Source organism: Salmo trutta, chromosome 29 (assembly GCF_901001165.1).
Source record: "Salmo trutta chromosome 29, fSalTru1.1, whole genome shotgun sequence".
In the NCBI taxonomy this organism is placed as follows: domain Eukaryota; kingdom Metazoa; phylum Chordata; class Actinopteri; order Salmoniformes; family Salmonidae; genus Salmo; species Salmo trutta.
The window spans coordinates 269201-281287 of record NC_042985.1 but is presented as its reverse complement, the minus strand read 5'-3'; the positions used below and the strand labels follow the sequence as shown (position 1 = coordinate 281287).

General features: G+C 49.0%; 1 protein-coding gene across 3 annotated transcripts in view; it reads left to right on the top strand.

Moving 5' to 3' along the window:
* Positions 1-12087, top strand: part of LOC115166695 (tumor protein p53-inducible protein 11) — a 63175-nt gene that overhangs the window by 15391 nt on the left and 35697 nt on the right. For all 3 annotated transcript variants that reach the window (XM_029720408.1, XM_029720407.1, XM_029720406.1), the window contains exon 2: positions 9541-9704. In XM_029720408.1, coding sequence (XP_029576268.1) covers positions 9576-9704 — 129 coding nt within the window. In that variant the 5' untranslated portion in view covers positions 9541-9575. The remainder of the gene's footprint in view (positions 1-9540; positions 9705-12087) is intronic.

The following is a 12087-nucleotide window of genomic DNA, read 5'->3' as shown; positions in this document are numbered from 1 at the left end:
ATACTGAGATGTATGCAAAGTGGTATATCTGGAGCCTTAGCCCTGGCTAGACTCTCCATCTGGGGCCTTAGCCCTGGCTAGCCTCTCCATCTGGAGCCTTAGCCCTGGCTAGTCTCTCCATCTAGAGCCTTAGCCCTGGCTAGCCTCTCCATCTGGAGCCTTTGCCCTGGCTAGCCTCTCCATCTGGAGCCTTGACCCTGGCTAGCCTCTCCATCTGGAGCCTTAGCCCTGGCTAGCCTCTCCATCTGGAGCCTTAGCCCTGGCTAGCCTCTCCATCTGGAGCCTTGACCCTGGCTAGCCTCTCCATCTGGAGCCTTTGCCCTGGCTAGCCTCTCCATCTGGAGCCTTAGCCCTGGCTAGCCTCTCCATCTGGGGCCTTAGCCCTGGCTAGCCTCTCCATCTGGAGCCTTAGCCCTGGCTAGCCTCTCCATCTGGAGCCTTAGCCCTGGCTAGCCTCTCCATCTGGAGCCTTAGCCCTGGCTAGCCTCTCCATCTGGAGCCTTAGCCCTGGCTAGCCTCTCCATCTGGGGCCTTAGCCCTGGCTAGCCTCTCCATCTGGAGCCTTAGCCCTGGCTAGCCTCTCCATCTGGAGCCTTAGCCCTGGCTAGCCTCTCCATCTGGAGCCTTTGCCCTGGCTAGCCTCTCCATCTGGAGCCTTAGCCCTGGCTAGCCTCTCCATCTGGAGCCTTAGCCCTGGCTAGCCTCTCCATCTGGAGCCTTAGCCCTGGCTAGCCTCTCCATCTGGAGCCTTAGCCCTGGCTAGTCTCTCCATCTGGGGCCTTAGCCCTGGCTAGCCTCTCCATCTGGAGCCTTAGCCCTGGCTAGCCTCTCCATCTGGAGCCTTAGCCCTGGCTAGCCTCTCCATCTGGGGCCTTAGCCCTGGCTAGCCTCTCCATCTGGAGCCTTAGCCCTGGCTAGCCTCTCCATCTGGGGCCTTAGCCCTGGCTAGCCTCTCCATCTGGGGCCTTTGCCCTGGCTAGCCTCTCCATCTGGAGCCTTAGCCCTGGCTAGCCTCTCCATCTGGAGCCTTAGCCCTGGCTAGCCTCTCCATCTGGAGCCTTAGCCCTGGCTAGCCTCTCCATCTGGAGCCTTTGCCCTGGCTAGCCTCTCCATCTGGAGCCTTAGCCCTGGCTAGCCTCTCCATCTGGGGCCTTAGCCCTGGCTAGCCTCTCCATCTGGGGCCTTAGCCCTGGCTAGCCTCTCCATCTGGGGCCTTAGCCCTGGCTAGCCTCTCCATCTAAAAACCAATGGATTTAAGTTAGGTAGAGAGGGAGGGCAGGAGACTTTCTAAGCAAGACGTTCACAGTGAAAATGCATTAGTTTTGTTAAAGAATAAATTCACAGTGAAAATGCATTGTTAATGGCCCATATTAATGGACCAAATATTCATATGCCAAACCCATTAGGCCGAAGTGTGGAACTGTGTGGCAACTCTTCTATCACATTCACTGTAGTCAACTCCTGGATTCAACAGTGCTCCTGTGTAGCTTTGACGGTAAGCACGAGGCGTTAGCAAGGCCAGGGTCGTGGGTTTGATTCCGTCTGGGGTCAGGTGTACTAAACGTTATGGATGAAGGCGTTAGCAAGGCCAGGGTCGTGGTTTGATTCCGTCTGGGGTCAGGTGTACTAAACGTTATGGATGAAGGCGTTAGCAAGGCCAGGGTCGTGGGTTTGATTCCGTCTGGGGTCAGGTGTACTAAACGTTATGGATGAAGGCGTTAGCAAGGCCAGGGTCGTGGGTTTGATTCCGTCTGGGGTCAGGTGTACTAAACGTTATGGATGAAGACGTTAGCAAGGCCAGGGTCGTGGGTTTGATTCCGTCTGGGGTCAGGTGTACTAAACGTTATGGATGAAGACGTTAGCAAGGCCAGGGTAGTGGTTTGATTCCGTCTGGGGTCAGGTGTACTAAACGTTATGGATGAAGACGTTAGCAAGGCCAGGGTAGTGGTTTGATTCCGTCTGGGGTCAGGTGTACTAAACGTTATGGATGAAGGCGTTAGCAAGGCCAGGGTCGTGGTTTGATTCCGTCTGGGGTCAGGTGTACTAAACGTTATGGATGAAGGCGTTAGCAAGGCCAGGGTCGTGGTTTGATTCCGTCTGGGGTCAGGTGTACTAAACGTTATGGATGAAGGCGTTAGCAAGGCCAGGGTCGTGGTTTGATTCCGTCTGGGGTCAGGTGTACTAAACGTTATGGATGAAGACGTTAGCAAGGCCAGGGTCGTGGTTTGATTCCGTCTGGGGTCAGGTGTACTAAACGTTATGGATAAAGGCATCAAGGCCAGGGTCGTGGTTTGATTCCGTCTGGGGTCAGGTGTACTAAACGTTATGAATAAAGATGTTAGCAAGGCCAGGGTCGTGGTTTGATTCCGTCTGGGGTCAGGTGTACTAAACGTTATGGATGAAGACGTTAGCAAGGCCAGGGTCGTGGGTTTGATTCCGTCTGGGGTCAGGTGTACTAAACGTTATGGATAAAGGCATCAAGGCCAGGGTCGTGGTTTGATTCCGTCTGGGGTCAGGTGTACTAAACGTTATGGATGAAGGTGTCTGCTACAATGACATGTTCACTTCACCCAGAAAGATGCCTCTTCAGTCAGTCATACGTTTATGGGACGTCATTGGTCCCAGATTTCAGTCTGTTTCAAGAGGAGATTCACATGCATGCCTCTTCAGTCCCTCTTTCCCTCCTCTTCCTCACTCCCCTCCCTGCCTGTCTCCCTCCCTCTCTGCCTCCCTCTCTGCCTCCCTATCTCATTCCCCTCCCTCTCTGCCTCCTTCCCCTCTCTCCCTACCTTCCTCACTCCCCTCCCTGCCTGTCTCCCTCTCTGCCTCCCTATCTCATTCCCCTCCCTCTCTGCCTCCTTCCCCTCTCTCCCTACCTTTCTCCCTCCCCTCCCTACCTCCCTTCCTCTCTGCCTTCCAACCTCCCTACCTGCAGCTAGTGTTTATTATCAGGTGTGGGTGTGTGAGGTGGTATCCAGATGTTCCTTCTCTCATACTGAAAATAAAAACACAAAGACAATATGGCATCTATTACCAGAATGCTAACAACATTAGCATAAGTAATATAGAATTTCAATGGAGGCTGCTAACTAAATATGCTAATGAGCAGAAACAAAAATAAACTAATTGCAAAGACAGGCAATCTAGCTCAAAAAGTTTTACATACACTATATATATACAAAAGTATTTGGACACCCCTTCAAATGAGTGGATTCGACTATTTCAGCCACACCCGTTTGCTGACAGGTGTATAAAATCGAGCACACAGCCATGCAATCTCCATAGACAAACATTGGCAGTAGAATGGCCTTACTGAAGAGCTCAGTTACTTTTAACGTGGCACTGTCATAGGATGCTACCTTTCCAACAAGTCAGTTCATCAAATATCTGCCCTGCTGGAGCTGCCCCGGTCAACTGGACATGCTGTTATTGTGAAGTGGAAACATCTCGGAGCAACAACGGCTGAGCTGTGAAGTGGTAGGCCACACACGCTCACAGAATGGGACCACCAAGTGCTGAAGCGCATAGCGAGTAAAAATCATCAATGTTAGTCGGGAGCTTCATGAAAGGTTTTAATGGCTGAGCAGCCGCACACAAGCCTAAGATCACCATGTGCAATGCCAAGCGTTGACTGGAGTGGTGTAAAGCTCACCGCAATTGGACTCTGGAGCAGTGGAAATGCATTCTCTGGAGTGATGACTCACGCTTCACCATCTGACAGTCCGATGGACAAATCTGGGTTTGTCTGTCGGAACGCTACCTGCCCCGATGCATAGTGCCAACTGTAAAGTTTGGTGGAGGAGGAATAATGGTCTGGGGTTGTTTTTCATGGTTCGGGGTATGCCCCTTAGTTCCAGTGAAGGGAAATCTTAACGCTACAGCATACAATGACATTCTAGACGATTCTGTGCTTCCAACTTTGTGGAAACAAACAAGGAGAAGAACATTAACAGAAGCATCACTGTGATTCATCTCCAACCACATGCATTACCTTCCCTCTGAGCCCATTCACATCCCAGGTAGAGACACACACACACACACACACACACACACACACACACACACACACACACACACACACACACACACACACACACACAATGTTCTAGTGGACTACATGTCTATAATTGTCATTCTGATTCTAGCTTTAGATACCTCCTTAATGAAATACATTTTGGTTCAATGATAATAATTAGGACTTTCTCAATATATTTTTATTTATTGAATCTTTTTATTTAACTAGGCAAGTCAGTAAAGAACAAATTCTTAATTACAATGACGGCCTACCGGGCCAAACCCGGACGACGCTGGGCCAATTGTGCGCCGACTTATGGTACTCCCAATCATGGCCGGATGTGATACAGCCTGGAATCGAACCAGGGACTGTAGTGACGCCTCTTGCACTGAGATGCAGTGCCTTAGACCTGCTGCACCACCCAGGAGGCCAAGGTGCGATGGACGGCTCAACACTCTAACATGCGTTTAGATGGGCATTATTAATATGCATGTGTACTAAACCAGTGGCTGTGTACTAAACCAGTGGCTGTGTACTAAACCAGTGGCTGTGTACTAAACCAGTGGCTGTGTACTAAACCAGTGGTTGTGTTCCAAATAGCACTCTTTTCTCTTTATAGTGCACTACATTGGATCAAGGCAGTTTAGTTTTATAGGTAATATGGTGCTATTTGAGATACAAGCTATGGAAGCCTTCTATTCTCCATACAGTATGGCTGGGTGGTAGGGGTTATACCTCACACTGCTGAACCAACTAATGGCAGTCTGTTTACAGTCTGTGTACATGGTACGTCCCAACTGGCCCCCTATCCCCTATATAGTGCACTACTTCTGACCTGAGTCATATTAGGCCCTGGTCAAAAGTAGTGCACTATATAGGGAATAGGGCGCCATATGGGACTCCCTCAGTCATTTGGTCAATATATTGTTCCAATCTGAGAGTCTGCGTGGATCCTCTTTAGGTGTAATGATCCATGGACTAACAGCCATTTCCCTGATGGATCAATCCATTCACTAAAGACCGCAGTGTTGGTAGTTACTACAGCAAAGGGGGGGTCAGAGGGTACAAGAGGGTCATGGTGTACGGGGGGGTCAGGGAGGAAAGAGGGTACGGGGGACAGGGAGGAAAGAGGGTACGGGGGACAGGGAGGAAAGAGGGTACGGGGGACAGGGAGGAAAGAGGGTACGGGGGACAGGGAGGAAAGAGGGTACGGGGGACAGGGAGGAAAGAGGGTACGGGGGTCAGGGAGGAAAGAGGGTACGGGGGTCAGGGAGGAAAGAGGGTACGGGGGACAGGGAGGAAAGAGGGTACGGGGGACAGGGAGGAAAGAGGGTACGGGGGTCAGGGAGGAAAGAGGGTACGGGGGTCAGGGAGGAAAGAGGGTACGGGGGACAGGGAGGAAAGAGGGTACGGGGGACAGGGAGGAAAGAGGGTACGGGGGTCAGGGAGGAAAGAGGGTACGGGGGACAGGGAGGAAAGAGGGTACGGGGGTCAGGGAGGAAAGAGGGTACGGGGGACAGGGAGGAAAGAGGGTACGGGGGACAGGGAGGAAAGAGGGTACGGGGGACAGGGAGGAAAGAGGGTACGGGGGTCAGGGAGGAAAGAGGGTACGGGGGTCAGGGAGGAAAGAGGGTACGGGGGTCAGGGAGGAAAGAGGGTACGGGGGACAGGGAGGACAGAGGGTACGGGGGTCAGGGAGGAAAGAGGGTACGGGGTCAGGGAGGAAAGAGGGTACGGGGGACAGGGAGGAAAGAGGGTACGGGGGACAGGGAGGAAAGAGGGTACGGGGGACAGGGAGGAAAGAGGGTACGGGGGACAGGGAGGAAAGAGGGTACGGGGGTCAGGGAGGAAAGAGGGTACGGGGGTCAGGGAGGAAAGAGGGTACGGGGGTCAGGGAGGAGGAAAGAGGGTACGGGGGACAGGGAGGAAAGAGGGTACGGGGGTCAGGGAGGAAAGAGGGTACGGGGGTCAGGGAGGAAAGAGGGTACGGGGGGACAGGGAGGAAAGAGGGTACGGGGGACAGGGAGGGAAAGAGGGTACGGGGGACAGGGAGGAAAGAGGGTACGGGGGACAGGGAGGAAAGAGGGTACGGGGGTCAGGGAGGAAAGAGGGTACGGGGGTCAGGGAGGAAAGAGGGTACGGGGGGACAGGGAGGAAAGAGGGTACGGGGGTCAGGGAGGAAAGAGGGTACGGGGGTCAGGGAGGAAAGAGGGTACGGGGGTCAGGGAGGACAGGAACGAGTGCTGCGTTCCCTTTTTTTTTGGTTGTGGTTGCTTGGTAACTGGCCGTCCTAGTGCCATTGGCCCCTTGACCCAGAGTAAACAGGTTGGCAGTAATCTGGTCGTTAACCTCCTGCTGCTGTTTTAATTAAACACGGCTGCCAACCTAGGAAGTCAGTCAGATTAACTTCTGGAAAACATCAGGACCATAACGATGTCTTCTTGTATGCTTTGAAAAACTAATACTAAAACAACGGCTATACTAAATTATACTAAGAAGAGAAAACATTGGGATTTTTAGGCCTAATCTTTTAATGTGTCAAATTCTCTGTTCCCAATCCCAAGCCACACACGCATACCGCCCTCGACACCATGGCAACTACTGTTTCCGCTCAGCTGAAAGGTCAGCGTTGATCTGGGTGGATTCAGGGACATGCATATTGCATGGGCTCTCGCTCTGTGTGTGTGTGTGTGTGTGTGTGTGTGTGTGTGTGTGTGTGTGTGTGTGTGTGTGTGTGTGTGTGTGTTCTAAATGATACCAGGCAGGGGAACCAGTATTTGGAGCGTGTCCAGAGGCTTGTTCTCATACATGTTGAGGGTTGAAAAGACACAGAGCCTAAAGGGCAGGTTTACTCTGAGTAATCTAGAAACGTCTCCGACATTTCAACAACTAAGGCAGAACAAACACTCCTTTCATCATTCACAGTACAATGTATTACATTTTGAATTACAATAGTTTCCATAACCATTCCAGCAACTCCATGCACTTGAAACCTTTAAAAAAAAATCATAACACTGCTTTATGACACTCTAGAAATGGAAATAGTTTCCTTCCTTCGTCTAGTTGAGAGCAGTTCAAGGTCGGTTACAATCCATTTACCTCAGAGCCACTCTCATAAACATCCACCAGTCTCCAAAAATACTTTTCCCCCGTCGGTAATGGTACTGAACATGAATTATTGAAATGAGAACTTTACCTAGTAAATAAGAGCTTTGCTTTCCCTAATAACTCTATGGTAGTTATGTCAGCTGCTACCTGTTGTCCTGCTGTAAACATGGTGTTTCTGGCTTTCCACAGGGAATCTGATGACACAGGAGTAATCTCCAACTATAGATATGTGTTGTAGTTCCTCTGTTATTCTAGTAGTGGAAACAGGCTGTTACTTGCTTTGTATAGAAACAGTTTGATGAGAGAGAGAGAGATCAGACTGAAGCGTGAAACAGCTCGTCTCTCTGGCTGTTTTTACAGAAAGCACTGACACACACACACAGCCTTATCTGGAGTTGGGATGGGCTCTATTTAGGATTACACAAACCAACACTCCAGATTGATCCATTTCTCTCTGCACATAAATCCATGTTAGTACTGTACTACATTTCCCTGAAGAGAAATGTCTGGCCTATACCTATACTGGGCCTGCTCTGCTCTACAGCAGAGAGATAAAGAGCTCATGTCGGCCCGGTGTCCTTATCCTTCTCACCCCAGGCATTCTACTATCTGTACAGAAACATAACAGTAAATCTCAGAACTGTAACATTATACCTCAGGACCATGACATATCTCAGAACCGTAATGTCATTTCTCAGAACCGTAGCATCACCCCTCAGAACCGTAGCGTCACCCCTCAGAACCGTAGCGTTACCCCTCAGAACCGTAGCGTCACCCCTCAGAACCGTAGCGTCACCCCTCAGAACCGTAGCGTCACCCCTCAGAATCGTAGCGTTACCCCTCAAAACCGTAGCGTTACCCCTCAGAACCGTAGCGTTACCCCTCAGAACCGTAGCGTTACCCTTCAGAACCGTAGCGTCACCCCTCAGAACCGTAGCGTCACCCCTCAGAACCGTAGCGTTACCCCTCAGAACCGTAGCGTTACCCCTCAGAACCGTAGCTTTACCCCTCAGAACCGTAGCGTTACCCCTCAGAACCGTAGCGTCACCCCTCAGAACCGTAGCGTTACCCCTCGTTACCCCTCAGAACCGTAGCGTTACCCCTCAGAACCGTAGCGTTACCCCTCAGAACCGTAGCGTCATATTTCAGAACCGTAGCGTTACCCCTCAGAACCGTAGCATCACCCCTCAGAACCGTAGCGTCACCCCTCAGAACCGTAGCGTCACTCCTCAGAACCGTAGCGTCACCCCTCAGAACCGTAGCGTCACCCCTCAGAACCGTAGCGTTACCCCTCAGAACCGTAGCGTCACCCCTCAGAACCGTAGCGTCACCCCTCAGAACCGTAGCGTCACCCCTCAGAACCGTAGCGTCACCCCTCAGAACCGTAGCGTTACCCCTCAGAACCGTAGCGTTACCCCTCAGAACCGTAGCGTCACCCCTCAGAACCGTAGCGTCACCCCTCAGAACCGTAGCGTCACCCCTCAGAACCGTAGCGTTACCCCTCAGAACCGTAGCTTTACCCCTCAGAACCGTAGCTTTACCCCTCAGAACCGTAGCGTTACCCCTCAGAACCGTAGCGTCATATTTCAGAACCGTAGCGTTACCCCTCAGAACCGTAGCATCACCCCTCAGAACCGTGCCGTCACCCCTCAGAACCGTGCCGTCACCCCTCAGAACCGTAGCGTCACCCCTCAGAACTGTAGCGTCACCCCTCAGAACCGTAGCGTCACCCCTCAGAACCGTAGCGTTACCCCTCAGAACCGTAGCGTCACTCCTCAGAACTGTAGCGTCACCCCTCAGAACCGTAGCGTCACCCCTCAGAACCGTAGCGTTACCCCTCAGAACCGTAGCGTCACTCCTCAGAACCGTAGCGTCACCCCTCAGAACCGTAGCGTCACCCCTCAGAACCGTAGCGTCACCCCTCAGAACCGTAGCGTCACCCCTCAGAACCGTAGCGTCACCCCTCAGAACCGTAGCGTTACCCCTCAGAACCGTATCGTTACCCCTCAGAACCGTAGCGTCACCCCTCAGAACCGTATCGTTACATCTGAGAGGGACAGAAGTCTGGCGGGGGGCCAGTAGGGAAAAAAATATACAAATGTATGAAATGAAATGTATGCATTCACTACTGTAAGTCGCTCTGGATAAGAGCGTCTGCTAAATGACTAAAATGTAAATGTAAAATGTAAGTCTAATTCCCAAATGGTACCCTATTCCCTATATATTGCACTACTTTGGATTGGATTGATTTTTGTATTCCATGTGTATGTTGTGGTTTTCAGGCGGGAACTATCTGAACTTTAACCAATAAGAAACGCTCGTTTTGCGTTTTATGATGCAAACTGTTTTGCTACGGCGTGCCCTAATGAACACGACCCATGTTCTCCATCTTTCTCTTGTTATGTTGTGGTTTTCAGGAGTCATAAGTCCTAACCGCCCCCCCCTATCAGCCATGAGCAGCAAACCCCAACCCCCTCTGATGAAGAAGCACAGCCAGACAGATCTGGTGAGCCGGCTGAAGACCAGGAAGATACTGGGAGTCGGAGGAGAGGACGATGACGGCGAGATACACAGGTCAAAGGTCAGTAGTATGCAGGCACACACACAGATTCTACAGGGCATTCAGAAAGTATTCACACCTCCTTTTCATTTCCCACGTTTTGTTTTGTTACAGCCTGAATTTAAAATGGATCAAATGTATATTTTTTTGGGGTCACTGGCCTACACACACAATGAAAAGCTGAAATGCCTAAATAACTTCAGGAGTAAAAATGTGCTTGACAAGTCACATAATAAGTTGCATGGACTAACACTATGCAATACTAGTGTTTTAACATGACTTACCTCATCTCTGTATCCCCACACATACAATTATCTGGTCCCTCAGTCGAGCAGTGAATTTCAAACACAGTTTCAACCACAAAGACCAAGGAGGTTTTCCAATGTCTCACAAAGAATGGCACCTATTGGTAGATGGGTAAAAAAAAGCAGACATTAAATATCCATTTGAGCATGGTGAAGTTATTAATTACACTTTTTAGATGGTGTATCAATATGCCCAGGCACTACAAAGATACAGGCGTCCTTCTTAACTCAGTTGCTGGAGAGGAAGGAAACTGCTCAGGTATTTCAACATGAAGCCAATAGTGACTTTAAAACAGTTACAGAGTTTAATGGCTGTGATAGGAGAAAACTGAGGATGGATCAATAACATTGTAGTTACTCCACAATACTAACCTAATTAACAGAATGAAAAGAAGGAAGCCTGTACAGAATAAAAATATTCCAAAACATACATCCTGTTGTTTTGGAACAAGGCACTAAAATAATACTGCAAAAAAATGTGGCAAAGAAATTAACTTTTTGTTCTGAATAAAAAGTGTTATGTTTGTGGCAAATCCAATATAACACATTACTGAGTACCACTCTCCATATTTTCAAGCATAGTGGTGGCTGCATCTTGTTATGGGCATGCTTTTCGTTAGGGACTGGGGAGTTTTTCAGGATAAATAAGAAGACTATGAATGTTCCTGAGTGACCAAATTACAGTTTTCACTTAAATCTACTTGAAAATCTACGATAAGATCTGAAAATGGTTGTCTAGCGATGATCAACAACCAATTTGACAGAGCTTGAAGAATTTTTTAAAAGAATAATGGGCAAATGTTGCACAATCCAGGAGACTTAGCCACTTAGGCTCACAGCTTTAATCGGTGCCAAAGGTACTTCTAAAATAAATGTGCACATTTTTTTTTTAAAACGTGTTCACTTTGTCATTATGGGGTATTGTGTGTAGATGAGTAAAACAATTTTTTTTTTAAAGTATTATATTTTGAATTCAGGCTGAAACACAACAACATGTGAAATAAGTCCAGTGGTGTGATTACTTTCTGAGGGCACTGCATACATTTTATTTTCTTTAAAAAACACTTACTACGGTAAGAATGTGTCAATAGAAAAACTCAATGTGTTTTTGTTGTCTCATATACCCGATAGGTGCAGTGAAATGTTGTTTCACAGGGTCAGCCATAGTAGCACGGCACCCCTGGAGCAAATAAGGGTTAAGTGCCTTGCTCAAGGACACATCGGATTTTTTTTCACTTTGTCGACTCGGGTATTCAAACCAGCGACGTTTCAGTTACTGGCGCAACGCTCTAACCGCTAGGCTACCTGCCTACTTACATGCTGACCAAACCGCATGCGCCCGTGCGTCCGCAAGTTGATTTTGTTCACCCACACCAGAAGAGATCAGGACACGTAGGTTAAAATATCAAAACAAACTCTGAACCAATTATTAATTTGGGGACAGGTCAAAAAGCATTAAACATTTATGGCAATTTAGCTAGCTTGCTGTTGCCAGCTAATTTGTCCTGGGATATAAATGTTGGGTTGTTATTTTACCTGAAATGCACAAGGTCCTCTACTCCGACAATTAATCCACAGATAAAACGGTCAACCGAATTCGTTTCTTGTCATCTCTCCTCCTTCCTTCAGGCTTCTGTTTCTTCTCTGGACTTTATATGGTGGTTGGCAACCAACTTTACAGCATTACTACAACCAACTTTACAGCATTACTACAACCAACAGCATTACTACAACCAACTTTACAGCATTACTACAACCAACTTTACAGCATTACTACAACCAACTTTACAGCATTACTACAACCAACCCGGAGTATGGACCTCAGTTCATCTTTCAATCACCCACATGGGTATATGCTCCTAAAAACCAATGAGGAGATGGCATGTGGGTATATGGTCCTAAAAACCAATGAGGAGATGGCATGTGGGTATATGCTCCTAAAAACCAATGAGGAGATGGCATGTGGGTATATGCTCCTAAAAACCAATGAGGAGATGGCATGTGGGTATATGCTCCTAAAAACCAATGAGATGGGAGAGGCCGGATTTGCAGCGCATTGAGCGTCACAAATAGAACCAATTACTATTTTAGTGCCTGGC